At 37.4% G+C, this 16,658-nt stretch overlaps 1 protein-coding gene and 1 long non-coding RNA gene across 5 annotated transcripts in view; one reads left to right on the forward strand and one right to left on the reverse strand.

Annotated features, from left to right (window-relative positions):
* The window catches only part of SLIT2 (slit guidance ligand 2), a 343,502-nt gene that overhangs the window by 25,305 nt on the left and 301,539 nt on the right, over positions 1–16,658 (reverse strand). For all 4 annotated transcript variants that reach the window (XM_087864252.1, XM_045771455.2, XM_087864254.1 and 1 more), the window contains one exon: positions 1,144–1,237. In XM_087864252.1, the coding sequence (XP_087720378.1) occupies positions 1,144–1,237 (94 nt within the window). The remainder of the gene's footprint in view (positions 1–1,143; positions 1,238–16,658) is intronic.
* On the forward strand, positions 1,271–15,417 carry LOC123775871 (uncharacterized). Its single transcript, XR_015725579.1, has 4 exons — positions 1,271–1,674; positions 10,009–10,112; positions 12,939–13,169; positions 13,963–15,417. It is a non-coding gene; the product is annotated as an uncharacterized LOC123775871 (long non-coding RNA).

A 16,658-nucleotide genomic window follows, 5' to 3' on the forward strand; every position in this document is an offset into this window, starting at 1 on the left:
GTCATTTCACTGAGGAGATAAAGTCTGTGAATGTGAGTAGCTATAAAACTCTACATACGATGGTGGTACTACCATGGGCCCTGACCCATGGCAGGTGCTCAGTCAATACTGGGTAAAAGAACAAATCATTCTATTGGCTAGTTGTTGATAATAAGCACAGCTCCACTCTCGAACCCAACTGTGTCATTCCTGAGAATCCAACTTACCTTCCATAACAAACTAACTGTAATGTTAATAAACAACAGGACGCCTGAGAGGTAACCTGTATTCGAAAATCATCCAACTGGGAATAGAAAACCCAGCTCCCACTTCTGCCAATGAATAACCTTGAGATCTTTGGACAGCCACCGACCTGCCTGGGTCATTTTCCTCATGTTTAAAATGAAGAGTTTGGACCAGATGATCCCTAAACTATTGTCTGCTCTAAGAAGAGAAGTTGCTGTTGATAGACTCTTAAACTATTTCAGGGTTGTGGCAAAGGAATAATTTAATTTGATATCAAACATATTTCAGGAAGATTACTGAGGAGGAAAAAGAAGTAATTTTAAAGTTGTGAGCTCACCTGAGGGAGCCCTCTATCTAGAGTGACTGTCTGCTTTATCATCCCACATGAGACAAACATAAGGTGAAAGGGGTACTATTAATAACAATGTGAGACAATAGGCAGAAACTGGGACTGTCCCTGGGCATCCTGGGACATACGGTCCCTCCATTTTTCTACCTTGGATAGTTACGAATTGGTGCAGACCAAAAAAAAAATCTCAGTTACATTCAATTAAACTCCCTACTTACCACAAACTTACATTCATGTAATAAAAAAGCACCTAGTAGATATTACAGATTTATTTGGCCCTCAAATACATTTAAGGAAACACAGGCAAAGCCTACTTTATTTCATGCATGACGTCTCAGGAAGAGCCAGGGAACAAATGGAAATGCTGTCTTTTATTTTCTTTCGTGTACTAAAAAAAAAAAGTCCATGCTGTATAGGAACATTTACAAAAATGCCACTGACACTGGAGGATGTCCCTTTCAACCTGAGCAAAGGTGTGAAGTGAAGTCCTAAAAGGAAGGTGAGGAAGACAGGTTCCTGAAGAAAAGCACCGCCTCGCATCGTGAGCCCCAGGACAGCCTCTGACTTACTTGAATCCCTTTGGCATCAGGATGCACTTGGAGTCGTGTTGGCAGGGGTTCAGGTCCTGGGCACAGAAGTCCAGCTTCTCCTCACACAACTCGCCTGTTAACACGGCAAAGAGTATTAGTTCACAGAGGAAGGTTAACGGGCTTCCCGCCAGCAGGCTGTCATGGGCCTCGGAGGTTAGCACAGCTTGTGACTGGGGAAAAAAATAAATCACAAGATACGGAAACAGAAGATCCAAAATGCTGGTTATGCTGCTAAACAGGCTTATGATTTGGGACAACACAACTGTTGTGGTTTGCAACTAATATGAGCCCCTTTAGAACATACTATCGGAATGAGGAAAAGGAAATCTGGATGCTTTTTGTTTCTGTTGTTTTATTTATGCTAATTGGGGCTTTTTATTGAGGTCTAGCATATACCCCAAGGATAAGTGAATAGCTAGTGGATATTTACAAACTGAACCCACTCACAGAACCAGCATCCACATCCAGAAACACACCATTTACCAGCATCCCAGAAGCCTGACCCCAAGGGTAAGTAACCACTATCTAAACAGGACCAAACATTAGTTGTGTCTGCTTCTGAACGTGACATAAATAAAATCATTTGGTATGTACCCCTTTATGTCTGGCCTATTCTGTTGTTTTATGTTTGGAAAAATAATCCCCATATCTTCATAGTCTCCAAGGTCTTATTAAGTCCGGAAGAAAAAGACTTTGTTTCCCTCTTATGACTTAATTGCAACAGCTCAACAGAATATTCCTTAGTTATATCCACTAACATAGAAAAAAGCAAAAGAAGAATCAATGGGAATAAGGACATACACTTCTTTTTTTTTTTTCCCTGAGTTTCAGCTAGCTCATAAAGAATAAATTTTATCAATACATGAGAGCTAAAAGCATAATCATGCAGATTCTAGACACTCTGTTGAATTATGTATCTGAAAACCTCTTAAGAAATGTCTTCGGTTATAAATAATATGGTCTATTTTGTGTTAGGCCAAATATGATTTTCAGTGAGACCTTCCCAATCATTGTGTAAGATAATAAGTAACTAGAAAGATTTAAAATTTAACAGTTCTCTTTGCTACCTTACCTCTAAATCACTTTTTAATTGTGTTATATATAGTAAATGAATGAATAAAGGGAGAGCTACAGGGCGCTGTTCATTTACAAGAAACTATTAGAACTTTCGTTCACTGAAAATGTGTGGATTGAAACAGCATTGGTTAAAAATCAGGAGTTTGTAGCACATTCCTTTGTTGTAAAACTGTCCTTTTAAGGAAAAACTTTGCTACCTGGTAGAAAGAGTTGCTTAGCAACTCAATGTGGCATATTATTTACACTTTAAGATCTGTATCCGTGATGCAAATATGTAAATGTACTCAGTTATTCTATCAGTTTGGTGTATGGTAAGTTAGGTTTTTTCCTGTCTCTTAAGGTGAACTAATTACATTGAAAGCCTCATATATTTCTTCTATAAGAAGGTTATCTGTGTCTCTAGATTTATGATACAGCAAGGTTTTAACAACATGTACATTATGAGCTATTTGTAAACAGGGTTTATTTAAAGCTTTTCACTTTCAATTAGTTTTACTTTAAGTAATACCCCTCGATGGAATTCATTCATTATAATTTATCAGCCTACCATGATGAATTCATTTTTAGTTTTCTAATCAAATCTATTTGGTTGGATACAGGCTGTTTACAGTAGTCTATAGACAAGACAGTTTGTAATAACTGATGATACAGAGGGACCATTTAAGATCTATAATAAATAAAAGTACTCTATGTATTTTTCACTCTATATGCAAATAAGAAATTGTTTTAAAAATTATAAGAAAAGGGGAAATGTTTGACTTCTTATTCACTTGGATCCAATCCAATCCAACCCAACCTAACCCAGTCCAATTCAATCAAGCCGACCTAAGCCACAGTTTGTTAAGGCTTTACTATACGATGCTGTGCTAGATTCTGCGGCCACAAGGACAGATGTAATGGACTCTGCCCTCGATCAGCTCCCAATCAACCAGTAGAGAAAGTCTGAGCTGGAGATGGAACATAGAAAGAGAAATTCATCTCTAAGAGAAGAAATTAGAGTTGAACCTTTATTCTCCACCAGGTGTTTCTCCATAAACTTAATGTGGAAAGGAGTGAGAAAGGAGATGATTCTAAGAAACTCTTGGCTAAACAGATTGGCCATTCCGTAATCAACAGCTTTAAAACTGAACATGCTAATTTTAATGCAAACAAAACAAACTATTGATAGCTTTTCCTTATAAAATAAGCATGTAATATTTCTTATAAAAATAAATATTTCTTATTTTATAAGGAATCTATCTTATAAGAATAGCACAGCAGCAATATTAACCACCGCTGAAGTCATGTGTGATAGTTCTTTGTGACCAATACATGTCCACAAAGGTGGACATTTGAAAGCTTCACTGGTTTTCCATGAAGAATAGAAATAAAATTCACTAACAGTCATTCACTCATATGCTTTTAGGTACTTTTGAAAATTTCTCCTAAAACTCACAATATGGAGTGAACATTATGCATTTTTTCTTCCTTTTCTTTTCTTTTCTTTCTTTTTCTTTCTTTCTTTCTTTCTTTCTTTCTTTCTTTCTTTCTTTCTTTCTTTTTTTTTTTTTTGGTATTATGTAGTTAGAACTAGTACTGAATTAGTGAAAAAAATCAGGGGATAATAATGGAAAATAAGGCAACTGTCTTTGCTGTTTTGGAGGTCCAGGGCTTGCCTGAGACAGTTATCATCCGTGTCTAGCTCCCTTCCTGAGATGATAGAGTGTGAGCTGATAGAAACGAAAGGTGGAAATGTTCTTTATCCTACTACACATAGTTAGTGTTGTAATCTATTATCCTGTAAGCAGATCTTTGTATTTTTAACATGCAGCAGGAAAGATAAGTCAGCTTACTGGAGTGGTTAAGGGCAATGTAGTTGAATACTGGTTAAATTTCAGCGCCCATGAACCCCTCAAGAGACAGGGGTCTAGACAAACACTGGCTCCATAGTTTCGCTCCAGCTCACTCCGCTAAATCCCAAGAGATCCTATTTTTTATTTGCTTTCAGCTCTGTACCGTTAGAAGTCGCCAATGTGATTCCACTTTTAATTTGCCTTATGCTTGCAATTTTAAGCTTTTTTCTTTCTTTCTTTCCTTTCTGTGAGAATTTTTAAAAAAAAGATGTGTGTGTGTGTGAGAGAGAGAGATATCTAAGTTTTGGAGAAGAAATGGAAAGTGGTCCAACAGGAAGCCTATGGTATTTCTTCAGAATAACAGAGGCTAATGAATGATCTGCTATAACTTGTGAAGAAAAGGTATCACATCTTCTAATCAGGTGTCTTTTTTGTAAGAAAAGTGTCATCTGGTTCTTGGATCACTTCTTCCTGATTGTATCTATCAGGTAAGTATGGCAGAGAGTAGGACCAGAAATGGCCAAGTTCCACAGTGATACTGGTATGAGCTGTGAGGGAGCAAGGCAAGAGTGATGCCCCCTCCCCTAAAAGGGAATGGTTCCTCCAACCCCACTCTCGAGGAGGAAATATGATCGCTACTTACTGAACACTTGTAAATGTGATTTTTCTGAAGAATTTGATATAGTGGTCATGTGACCACATATCCTGGCTTGCTCACAACAGTCCTGGTTTATACCTGCTGTCTGAAGGTAATTATCAGTAGTGTCCTCATGCACTCACACAGATGCCCTGACTTGAATGATAAATGTTACACTCACCTTGAAGATGGAACAGTAGAAGTAAGATCATCAGAATTAATGCTCTGTTTGGAGTGAGGAGTGAGCCAGCATAAAGAGATCCTAGGGAGTTAAGTACTCTTAATGGGTGAGATGATATTTGGGTTGCTGAGTTATTGCTTAAAATGACCTTCTGCAACTTATTCGGTATAGAGCAGTGGCTTGGTTACAGGGAAGTAAACTGGTTTTGCTGTTGTTGTTGTTCTAGGACCCAATTCTTTTGGTAAAATGATCTTCAGGAATGGAAGCTGTGCAAGGTAAACTGTGGCTCTAAAAAATCTTAACAACAACAACAACAACAACAACAACAACAAAAATGGAAGAAGCTTCTACAAAGATGGAAATGTAGCTAGCAAGTCAGCAGAGGGAGTCACCCTGAACTGCACAAAACATTATTGCATTCAGTGGCAAGAACAAAGTGTCAGCAGGTGACCAGAACCCTTCAAGGTCGTGATACTGTGATATTATTAAATGAGGCAGAAATTCCCATGCACTTTGGCGGTTGTTATGGGAAAGTGTACCTGCAGTTTTGGAATGCCTCCTGCTTCTTTTCAGATCTATGAACCTAGCTGATTTTAACGTTCCTTCCTTCTTGGACACAGGGGGCCCTTCCTTGTATCTGCATTTATACTTCTGGCATCTTAACTTATCCTTTTGTTTACATTTCTTATTACCAAACTTACTGAAGTAGTTTCCAAGCTATTCTACAAACTTCTTCCATGATACCGTACGGAGTGATCTTCCTATAGCTTTTTCTAATGATAATGATAACAAATCAGATTTTCAACATCACCATACGTTGTGAGTGTCAACTCTGTACGAGGATGTGTGCTAAGGCTAGGAGTAAAATGGTGAACTATAACTACAACAACAACAACAAAATGATATTTTTATTTTCATGGAGCCCATACATGAGAGGAAGAGGAGAGAGATATTAATCAATAATTTCAAAAGTAACTACAAAATTGCTTGTGTGATAAAGGCTAAGCAGAACATGTCCTGGTGCTCTAGGAGGGGGAAAGACCATGCTGGAGGTGTTTTGGAAGAAGTAAGACTGGGAGGTGAAGGGGGAGCATAGAGCAGTGGCAGAAGCTCTGTGCAGGAGGCTATATGCATGGAAAATCTTGGCTCTGACAGACTGGGAGTGAGCCTGGGAAAAAAAGTTACCAGAGGAGGCCACAGAGGTTGGCGGGGGCCATGTGGTAGAATGTCTTTACTCCACGAGCAATGGGTACCACAGAAGGTTTTTAAGTTGGGGGATGATCAGATGAGATCTGCACTTTGAAAAGATGAGATAATCTCATTTGAGAAGAACACGCTGGCTCCACTGAAGGATGGACTGCAGAAGGGCAGATAAAAATGGACACAACAAATGATTCAGCTTGCACTCAGGTGGTGACAGATGAGATGGACGGACAGGAGAGATGTGTAGGAAACCAAATTTATGGGGATTTGTGATGGGTTGGATGAGAGCAGGGGAGAGAGAGGGAGCTGTCTCAGACTTCCAGGTTTCTGGTATGCATATCTGGAAGTACCTTTCAGTGACATAGAAAACACTGAAATGACCAGGTTTTCTGGGGCAAAATCAAGAGTTTAAAATATAGTGATGTGGTGTTATGGGTTGACTTGTGTTCCTCTCTGTCCCCTAAAAAAGATATGTTGGAGTCTTCCAGTAGCTCAGAATGTGACCTTATTTGGAGACGGTGTCTTTGCAGTGGTCATCAAGTTAACATGAACTCCTCAGGGTGGGCCCTTATCCATTATGGCTGATGTTCTTATAAGTAGGGGAAATATGGAAGAGAGAAAGGACTGAAGAGACACAGGGAGAAGATTACTATCCACAGGCCAAGGAGAGAAGCCCACAAGGGATCCTTCCCTCAGGACCCAATCCTGCTGACACCTTGATTTCAGGCTTCTAACCTCCAGAACTGTGAGACGCTGAATTTCTGTTGTTTCAGCCACTCATTTGTGGTACTTTGTTATAGTAGCACTAGAAAACCAATACAGGTGATAAATGCTAAATTATTAGAGGATTATGGCGGGGAACAAAACTTTCAATTTATGCCATTATTTCTTTTCTTTGTTTTTGGCTCTTATGTCTCATTTTTTATTTCATTTCATGTGGCTGTCCTCTCCTTGGTCTAAAATTTTCTTTTAGGTCTCTGAGATTCTCGAACAGAGTTTGGAATAAGTGATGCACAAGGACAGAAAGTAACTTATGACCATGCCTTTGCACGGCGAAAGAGTCAAGGTCCAACAGAGCACAGCAGAGCAAGTACGCTCTACATTTACCACAGGGGCTGGAAGTCGCTCTGTAAAGCACTGAGTCTGGGTGGACTTGGACCAAATCCTTCAGTCTCTTTCCAAGAGGAACTGGTGTTAACAGTTAGGGTTTGCAGGGGGCGCCTGGGTGGCGCAGTCGTTAGGCGTCTGCCTTCAGCTCAGGGCGTGATCCCAGCGTTCTGGGATCAAGCCCCACATCAGGCTCCTCCGCTGGGAGCCTGCTTCTTCCTCTCCCACTCTCCCTGCTTGTGTTCCCTCTCTCGCTGGCTGTCTCTGTCAAATAAATAAATAAAATCTTAAAAAAAAAAAAACAGGGTTTGCAGGACAGACAGCCTGGACTGTAATGAAGATTCTCCTGCCCTTCGGGTATTAAAGGACAAAAGCCAAGAGAAACTCAGGCAACTGTGTCTTGTAGAGAGGGAGAAAAGTAAGTCCAATGTCTTGTTTCAGCAACTTTACAATGAATACGGAGATTGGCTTGAACTTCGCAGAGAGCTACAATTAATAACTACCAACCATCTACATCACTATTAATTTAAAAATAATAATATGTTTTATTAATTTAAATTATCTCAAAGACATCAAAACTCATGATAACTGCAGGATATCTGAGCTGAATCTTGTCACTAATAATGATTTACATTTCCCTCACCTATTCAAATTTCTTAAACATGCTTTTTCTTAAAAAAATACTGGTTCGACTCATGGCATCATTGAAAATTTTTAGCTATAGTGATTCTTTGGCAAATCAATGAATAATGAAGATATTATGCAGCCCAGGGGAGTTAACATTAAATGTTTTCTAAAACTAGTAAGTATAGTGTAAAAGGAAATCAACCACTAATAATAGGATTAATTCACATGTACCCTGGAGTGAGAATTTCTCATTTGATCAAATTACAAAGCCATTTTAGTTTAATAATTTTCATAACAAAATATTGGGGAGAAATATTTTGAGATAGACCCAGCAAATGATTAAAGGACATGCAGGATGATACATGGTGAAGTCCTTGCTCTGGAGAAGTTACAATCTGGAAAAATGAGATGAAAAAAAATTTCCAGTATTCTTTGGGTTTCATTTAGTGATTAAAATATGGGCAGCATCCTGGCTTAGAAACTGGCTGAATGACTTACTATTTTTATTTGTTATTAAAAACTATACAACACAGTCCCCAAATTCATTATTACCCCTAAAGGGATTCCTCTGCTTGCTAAGGAAAGTATGCTTTCAGGAAGAAGATATTTATGAAGAGTTAGCAGATGGACATTAGCTGATATCTATCTGCCAAGAAATTTGAGCAACAGCATGTCTCACCTGGGCTTATTCAGTCCTCAATGCCTGCTGAGCAGAAAAGAGGTTGGTTATTTGTTCCCTGGATTAGCATTTCTGAAATTTTTCAACTTCAAATCACTCTGGTTAAAATATTTATTTGTTTTATACTGATAAAGCAATAGGAAAAAGTACATTTGATTTAGGAAGTATCTCATTTTAATTTTTCCAAAAGTTAAATTGTAAGTTATAAATTCAGGTTGAGGATTTCTACAATAAAAACAATGTTAGATATGGGTACACAGCATTGCTGAAACACTTAGCCATTGCTAGTTCTTGCTAACATAACCAGATTTCATTTCTTTTTTCTCTGAAACCCCCCAAATAGTCTCAAGAGTCCATCCTGGGAATCATGGATGTATGAAGGGGGAGAGGAGGGTTCTGGGGCTGACAGTGTAGGCTGTTCTTGTTACTATTTATAAATTCTTACCAAACTTGCTTTTTTAAAAAATACAATAGGATCATTAATATTGATAGTAATAGAAAGGGAACTTTTGACAACAATCTGAATAACTGAACCGGAATTCTAGTGTTAAACTTAATCTGTTATAACATTTTCAAATATACTTGTGACAAGGGAGGAAATCTGGTTGAATCCCAGGACACGAGAATTTTGGAGGGTCAAATACATCATTCTTCAAATATGTGCCTTTCGAGTTCTTGCGTGGGTCAAGAAAATCCTGAATAAATGGTTCTAGTTTTACCTTTCTTGGCGCAGCATGGGAAGATATCAAAAACAGTAACCAACTGGACAAAATAAATGAAATTTAATTTCTTATAAGTACAATACTTGAGGGCAAAGGATACCTTGATTTATATTTTTATACCACCTCATTCCCATTCCATAGACTAGCAAATTGCCTTGGCACAAACGAGATACTCGATGGCTGTTGAAAAATGTGAAAAACAGCACTTACGTGATTGCTTTTCAAAGAAAAAAAAAAACAAAAAAACACCTAAGAACATTAATGAAGGAGACCCAGGTGGTATACGGAACAATGTAAGGAAGAACAAAGAATAAGGAAACCCACTAGCAGATTTGCATTCTGTGATTTCAGACTCAGGTGCGCCCTTGCAGGCTGGACTAGATGCATAGCCTGTTGACTCTCTGATATCCCTGTCATCTCATCTGCCAAAGAATGACCATTCTGATTGGAAACAGAGAGTATGAATTCAGGAATGGTAGGAGTATGAGTGTCAGCACTCAAGTGCCATGGTTGAGAAAGGTAAGATAAATGGACCTGAACATTTCTCATGACCAACATTTTAAAATTCCTTCCAATTCCTTCAAAAAAATTGTGCATTTCCCATTTGTTCTTTATTCGTGTAGAAAAACATTCTCTTTCCTCCCACAGATCTTTCAAGGTGTAGCAAGGAGGTGGATGAACCGAGGGGAGGGCGGGATGGGATGATGGGAGTCATCCCAGGAACTCTTCATTGAACTACACCCGAAAGAAAAGCATTTCTATTTTCTCCTCTTTTGCAGAACCAGTCCAGCCCTGTTTGTTACATCTTCTGCTCAAGGTTATAATCCCAGGCATCAGAGCACATTAACAGGAACAGACGCCTCGTCTCCAATCTGAATATTCAGTATCCTTATCACTGATGATGGTAATAATTGACTTTATTAATCACTAAGAGTGTGTTGTCCTTCCTTCCTTCCTTCCTTCCTTCCTTCCTTCCTTCCTTCCTTCCTTTCTTCCTTCTAAATAGTCAACTCTTTCTGAAGATCTTTTTTTAATAATATGATGCTTTCTTATTTATATTCACTATACTGAAATTCATCCTATCAATTAGAAAGTTCACTGACCTCCAAAATATGATCAATAAACTACCCAGATCCTCCCCATTTCTCTAAACTTAATTCCACTGGTTATATTTCTATATAAGGAAATGATCTTGAGGGGCCATGAGTTCTTGAAGATCCAATAGTCACTGATAAACATCCCCTGGGTGTAAAAGGTGTGCAAAATGGGCCATGTGCAGAAGGGGTACATTGCTACAGAGTAACCTCATGAGATAAAGTTAATCATAATTCAAAATAGGAAGACTCAAGAGAATATTCTATAATTGTGGATAATAAGATGTTTCAAACAAAAAAAATCATTTTACGTTCTCACTTTTGTCCTAAATAAGATGAAATGGGTTGCTCCATAAGGCTTTGTTTGCCAGAAAGTTTGATTAACCTTCATTCAGAAAAGACTGTTTTTACTTATCAAACAGTAAATAATCTACTTAGATTATGCTGCTTTCTTGGGATATTAGAGAGGATGGCTTTGTACGGTTGAAATAACTGACCCAAACTGAACTCGAAGTGAAGAAACAAAGCCAAACAGTTAGCCTGGTAGACAGGTTAATATGTTTTATGTATTTGACAAAATCATGTTTGATGCTTAGCACAGTGTTCTGCATAAGGTATTTTCTCAATAAATATCTTTTGCATTTTTAAAATGAAAAACTTACCTCTCCCCAAACTAAACGAAAAAGGAGGTGTTTTTCAGCACTTCCTCATTGGAACATTGGGGCTAAATAATGTAGCCAATTCCAACAACTACTGAAAACATAGAAATATTTAACTCTGTTTTCAAAATAAATAAATCCAAATTAGATTGAATAAGGCTTGGTTAAGCTAAACTGTTGTTTTGGGCTCAATGGGCCCTGCCTACTAACTAAAGAGCAAATAGGACCTTTAAAATGTTTTCTGAGATTGAAATTTAAGAAGGCTTTGAAAGGAAGATAAAGGCAAACCTCATTATCTTTTTAGGCTTCCAGAATATTCTCTCTAGTTAAAACAGACTGTAAGCATGATTGCAGCTATATTGACTTTGACATAAAGTGCTATACATTTTGAGGCAGAATTAATAGCAGAAAGAGTCACTGTTATTAAAAGATCATAACAATTTAAAAATATACACAAAGTCTAAAAAAAAAAAAACAAAAAAACCAAAAACACCAAAATAGTGAAATCCAAGAGTTCTTTAGCATTCAATATTTCCTTATACTTCAAAGTTGAGTAAGGGGGTAAAGAAAACTAAAGACATTTCTAAAGTCTTTCTATTTGAAATGTGCATGGAAAACAGAATTACAAAATAATAATTTAGAGAAAGATGTACTGAAAAATATGGGGAGAGAAATTTCCTTCACACATATAATTTACTTTAGGTAGGATTTTCTCTATCGAAATTCCCTTAAGAATTCTTATGCCATTAGAATGGCAGCCCCTCGTATTTCTGAAGTATAGAAATTTAACACTGTAAGGGTGTTTTCCCACACATTCTTCCATGTTATTCTCAAACACCTATGTGAAGTGGGACAGATGTCATTACCTCTGTTTCCCGGGGAGGGGGGGGGTGGAGACTGCAAGAGCTCCAGAGTTGATAATATTAGTGCCAGGATAAGAAACCTGAGCTTTTTCCTTTAGCTACGCAAATTCATCAGTACCCCATCTGCCCTACATGATGGAAGGTTGCCTAATCATCAGGGGAAATAATTAATTGTGCAGGCATTGATTAGGCACTTTCTTTTATTTTTCCATGCAGATAGATTGTTTGACTGCACCTGAATTTTATGGCTACAGTTTTACTCTTTTCAAATGCACATAAAAGACAATTATATACAGCAAGCTGAAGAGACAACAGAAGAGCTTGTTTACCATGAATGATTAGGCAAAACCACTATAGGATGTGAAAAGATTCCAACTGGAAGACAGCAGTAGAGAAGAAGGGACTGATTCCAGTGGAAGGACCCCCCACAAAATCACAATGCATGCCTTGGGGTCAGTTAGACATTGGTTTGCAATTGGATCCCTACTTAAAAATTAAGTAACCTTGGGTTAATGTTTTCTCATTTTATACAAGTTATTGCTTAAATCCTTATTGTTCAAATCTACAGCGTTCTTTTAAATTAACAATATGTCACTTAATTATGGAGTTTCTTTTTAGTTAAGAAAGGTACTCTCTGCTATAAAGAAGTTGAAATTTAATTTTTAGTTAGTTTCAGATTAAAAAATAGAGAATAATTTGACTGCTTTTCAAGCAAATTCAGTCAGGAGCAGATTCTTGGAAATAGAAGGCATCTTTTATAAACATAAGCATGAAATTTAGTCAACATATGAAACCACAGGGTGATTTAAAACACTATCACACTGCCAAGCTTGTTCCTGAGAGTATATATAACTATTTAAGTACATAGTTCTATAACAGAACAATTGCTATTGTGTTTCTGAGATAGAATTAAACCTTAAACATCCCTGTCCCAGACCACCAATGGCTTTAGTATTTGTAAAAAGAAAAGAGGACATTTGACCAAGAATAGTATTGGATTCATTAATCCCCTGAGAACTGCACAGGCTATATTTTAACATTCAAAAATACAAAGCCATTTTTTCCATGTTTTTCAACTTAACTCTGTATGTAGCAAGTAACCAAACACAGCATATCACCTGAATAAAGCAACAGAAAAAAAAAAAAAGTGAAGACCTTAGTACGCAGAGACAAAGACAGCTGCTATATAATGTATTCCATGTTAGCCCTATCATCCTACTGCAAATGTTTTGCATACAACCGGAAATGTCAAGACAAGCACATATTGTGTTCCTCTTAGAATGCCATGCCTGCATGGGACGCACGAAGATGTCTGGTCAGCTGAGTAAGTAAAAATCCAATGTTATTAGTAATAATTCTGAATCTTTAAGGTGGAATTTCAAAAAGATTTCACGATAATTCCCTAGAAATGCGTATCACTGTAATTACTCTAGGACTTCCTTTCCTGGGCCCTGATGTTTTTGGGGAGCTATATGGACCATGTTGAAGTCAATGATTAGATGTGGCTCTTTTTATGATTTTAAAATACTGCCTAATACTCATGGCATTCTATGATGTGTTTTGACAATGTGATTCTAAAAATTAACCTCTTGGGCTTTGTAATATTTATTTTATAAAATGTTTTAACAAACGTATACACATCTTCCAATGTTTTCCATGTTTCAAACTACTAAAGATGTTAGTTTAAAGTTATAGGAAAATTCCCACTATTTAAAAAATTTTTCTATCTATACCCTATCTACTGTACTGAATGACCTATGTTTTTCATTATAAAAATAATTCGTTTGTATTATCTTTAAAAAGTAAAAGCACATAAACAGTAGAAATTATTAGTCTTTCCTTTTAGCCACCCCTTCTTCCCACTCAGAGAATTTCTGTCATAGCTTTCTAGAAACTGATAAAGTGCACTTCAGATGCCCTTTTTATAGAGTTTGGCACAGCTATCCATATATCAAGGATCCGAATGACTGATTTGACATATTGATTTCAGATTTTGCCAACATTCCTTTTACCACGTACACACAATGAAATCTATGTAGCTTTAAAAGAAAGAGGGAAACTAAAATGAAAATCATAATAGACTTAAAAGGCAACTAACCTTTTTCCACCTCATTCAGATTAGCAGCTGGCAGCGACAAAGACAGAAGAGACAAAAGACTTTTTACATTGCAGTACAACAGCAGAGCACACGAAGGCAGTGCACAGCAGTAACAACAGAGAAGCCGAGGGGGAGAGCAAACTGAAGCAAGGCTTAGCTTTCTTACCTACAGCCGGGCCAGACGCACAAACATGGAGTAAATGAGGCAAAAGGTCAACGCCATCACAGGGAGCGAGAGGTCTGTGTCTAAACCAGTTCATTTAGCCACCAGTAGCTCTACTTTTTAAGATGTGCACTTCATGGTTTGTGTGTGGGCATTGGAGATTTGGAAAACAGAGGAATAATGGTACAAAATGGAAAAACTAAAACCGTCTGGATATTTTTGACGGGATACATTCTAAGTCTTTACTTGCCCAATTTGTATGGAAGCTTTCATTCACTGAGTTTATATGATCCCATGAATACTACTGTGGTTTTTATGGTGATCCATTTTGTGATAGCTTTGTATACGGTCCCATGAGAACAGTGTTAAAAAACATAATCTTGACAAAGTTGATCCAGGGTTCTGACTCTTAACGAAACTTGCAAAAACATATTTTTCGATTCAACACCTAAGTTCATACCAGAGTGTCAGAACAGGTGTCAAGTTTGTCAAGATTGCAGTGATGAAAAAAATATTGACAATTTTCACTTTTATAGGTTTTGAGTTTATGTAATTTGAGGGATTCCTTGAAAATACAGCTCCAAGATATGTGCTGTTTTTAGGAAGGACATAGGTATGATTAAAAACAAAAACAATCTTGCAAGCTAAAATTAAAACCCTAGAGTGAATTTTTAAATTATCTGTGTAATAATTCCAGAGTTCTACTTCCTGAATCCTTAGCATAGTAAGGTTAATTTAAATCACAGTGAACTAAACTTCCCGAAAATTAATCTTATCTGAAAAATACTAGCAACCAACATTCATATTATACAACTAGAAGGAAAGATAATGGGTTGAGTGAGGTAGAAAAGAATAGTTTTGATAGCTCAGGTGGGGAAGGCACAGTAAGGATTAGATAATAAAAAACAGTATTGACCCTTAAAATTTATGTTGTCAATCCCTGCAGCAGGAAAGAACAGCGAGTTTTCTCCTTTAATAAATCAATAACTATTTACTGTGATGTTTTGGTCACCAGGGTTTAAATAAATTTAATTTCCCAATGGTGGTTCATTTTGTTTTGGGTATTTTTAGCTCTGTTTTATAGCCTGCCATCACATCGTGAGTTCTCTGTCAGACTGCTTTCAGATCTCTGAATTTTCTCTGTTAACAACATTATGTCCATTTCTGACTCTTGACACAGGTGCCAAATATAAAACCTTTCACCATAATAACTTACAACCTTTTCCCATGAAGTTTTATTTGTTCCCTTTCTCATTGTTTGCCTTTGGTGGTATAGAGTAAAACATCTCCAAACAGAAAAGCAGCTTACGACTTGAGTGATTTTTAAGCAATGACAACACGATTATATTCCCTGAGCACAGCAGGGGTTTCTTTTCCCAGGTCTCCTACTCATTAATCAGATTCCAATCTTAAATCTAAAACAATACAGCCGCATTATAAAAAAAAAAAAATTCCTCCCTTACTACAGACTTGGATGAAGCATGATACGAAACTCTAGAGTCCCATTGATGCTTTCCTATAATTAAAGGCCACTTATGTGCCACTGATTTTAAAATCTACAGATGGTTGCTTGATATTTTGTAAGTGAGCTCATTTCTCATATGAACAAAAATACTACAGCTAATGGATGGGTTACAAATGTGCCTCATATAGATATCTGCTCTAATGCCAAACTGTCAAACTCTTTGTTGCCCACAAGACCCAGCCCTATTACAGTGGTAATATCTTCATGTACTGCGTACTGTGAGCTTTCTACTGAGTTTAACGTTTTTGTTTACATTTTGCCCAAATTAAGGCAAACCAGTATTTGGAATAGCTATGACTAAAAACATGTCAGTCTCAGTTCTTGTTGAGAGCCAAATGACTCTGGACAGATAGTCATGGCAGATTCCCACATGATGGCTGTTATGGATGTCACAGTTTGGCTAAAAAGTGGTTTTACTAAGCCTCAGGGTTTTTTGATATGTTTCAAAGATCTGACAGAGGGAAATGAGGCTTCATGATCTTTCTCAGAGGAAGAGGCATTGAACCGAATCACTTGGGATGGAGAAAATGTGTTCAAGAGGAGAGGTGTAGGAAGGAAGCTTGGAAAATGAAGGGAGAGGAGGTAAGACAAGACTCAAAAGAAATGGATTAGGAATAACATACAGTAAATCGAAAGCCAAAGCAGGTGGACCCCTCCAAACCAACCGAGAAGAGTCTGCCATCTGATGTAAATTATCATAAAAGTGGGTGTGTAAGAACTGAATACACAGTGCTTTCAAGCCTAGGGTTTCATCAGGGGATACAGAGAAATTCTCGGTTTCCATGCTCAGGAGCACATTGGCTAACCCAAGCGTGCTTGAAATGCTTGGGTCCAATTTGTCCAGGTCAGTATAGGTGTAGTTTTAAAAAGGTTCCAAATTAAGTGAATTAAGCCCTTTCGATAATGATTAGGACAATGACTGGAAAACAGAATTACTCCATCCTAAGAAGGTACAAGGTAATAGATTTTAGTGCAAACATCGGGCTTCTTGTATAAGTCTGACTTAGCTCAGCCAATAAAACTCAGA

The sequence above is a fragment of the Ursus americanus genome, chromosome 8 (genome assembly GCF_024610735.1).
Source record: "Ursus americanus isolate L20-20 chromosome 8, mUrsAme1.1.p, whole genome shotgun sequence".
Lineage (NCBI taxonomy): Eukaryota > Metazoa > Chordata > Mammalia > Carnivora > Ursidae > Ursus > Ursus americanus.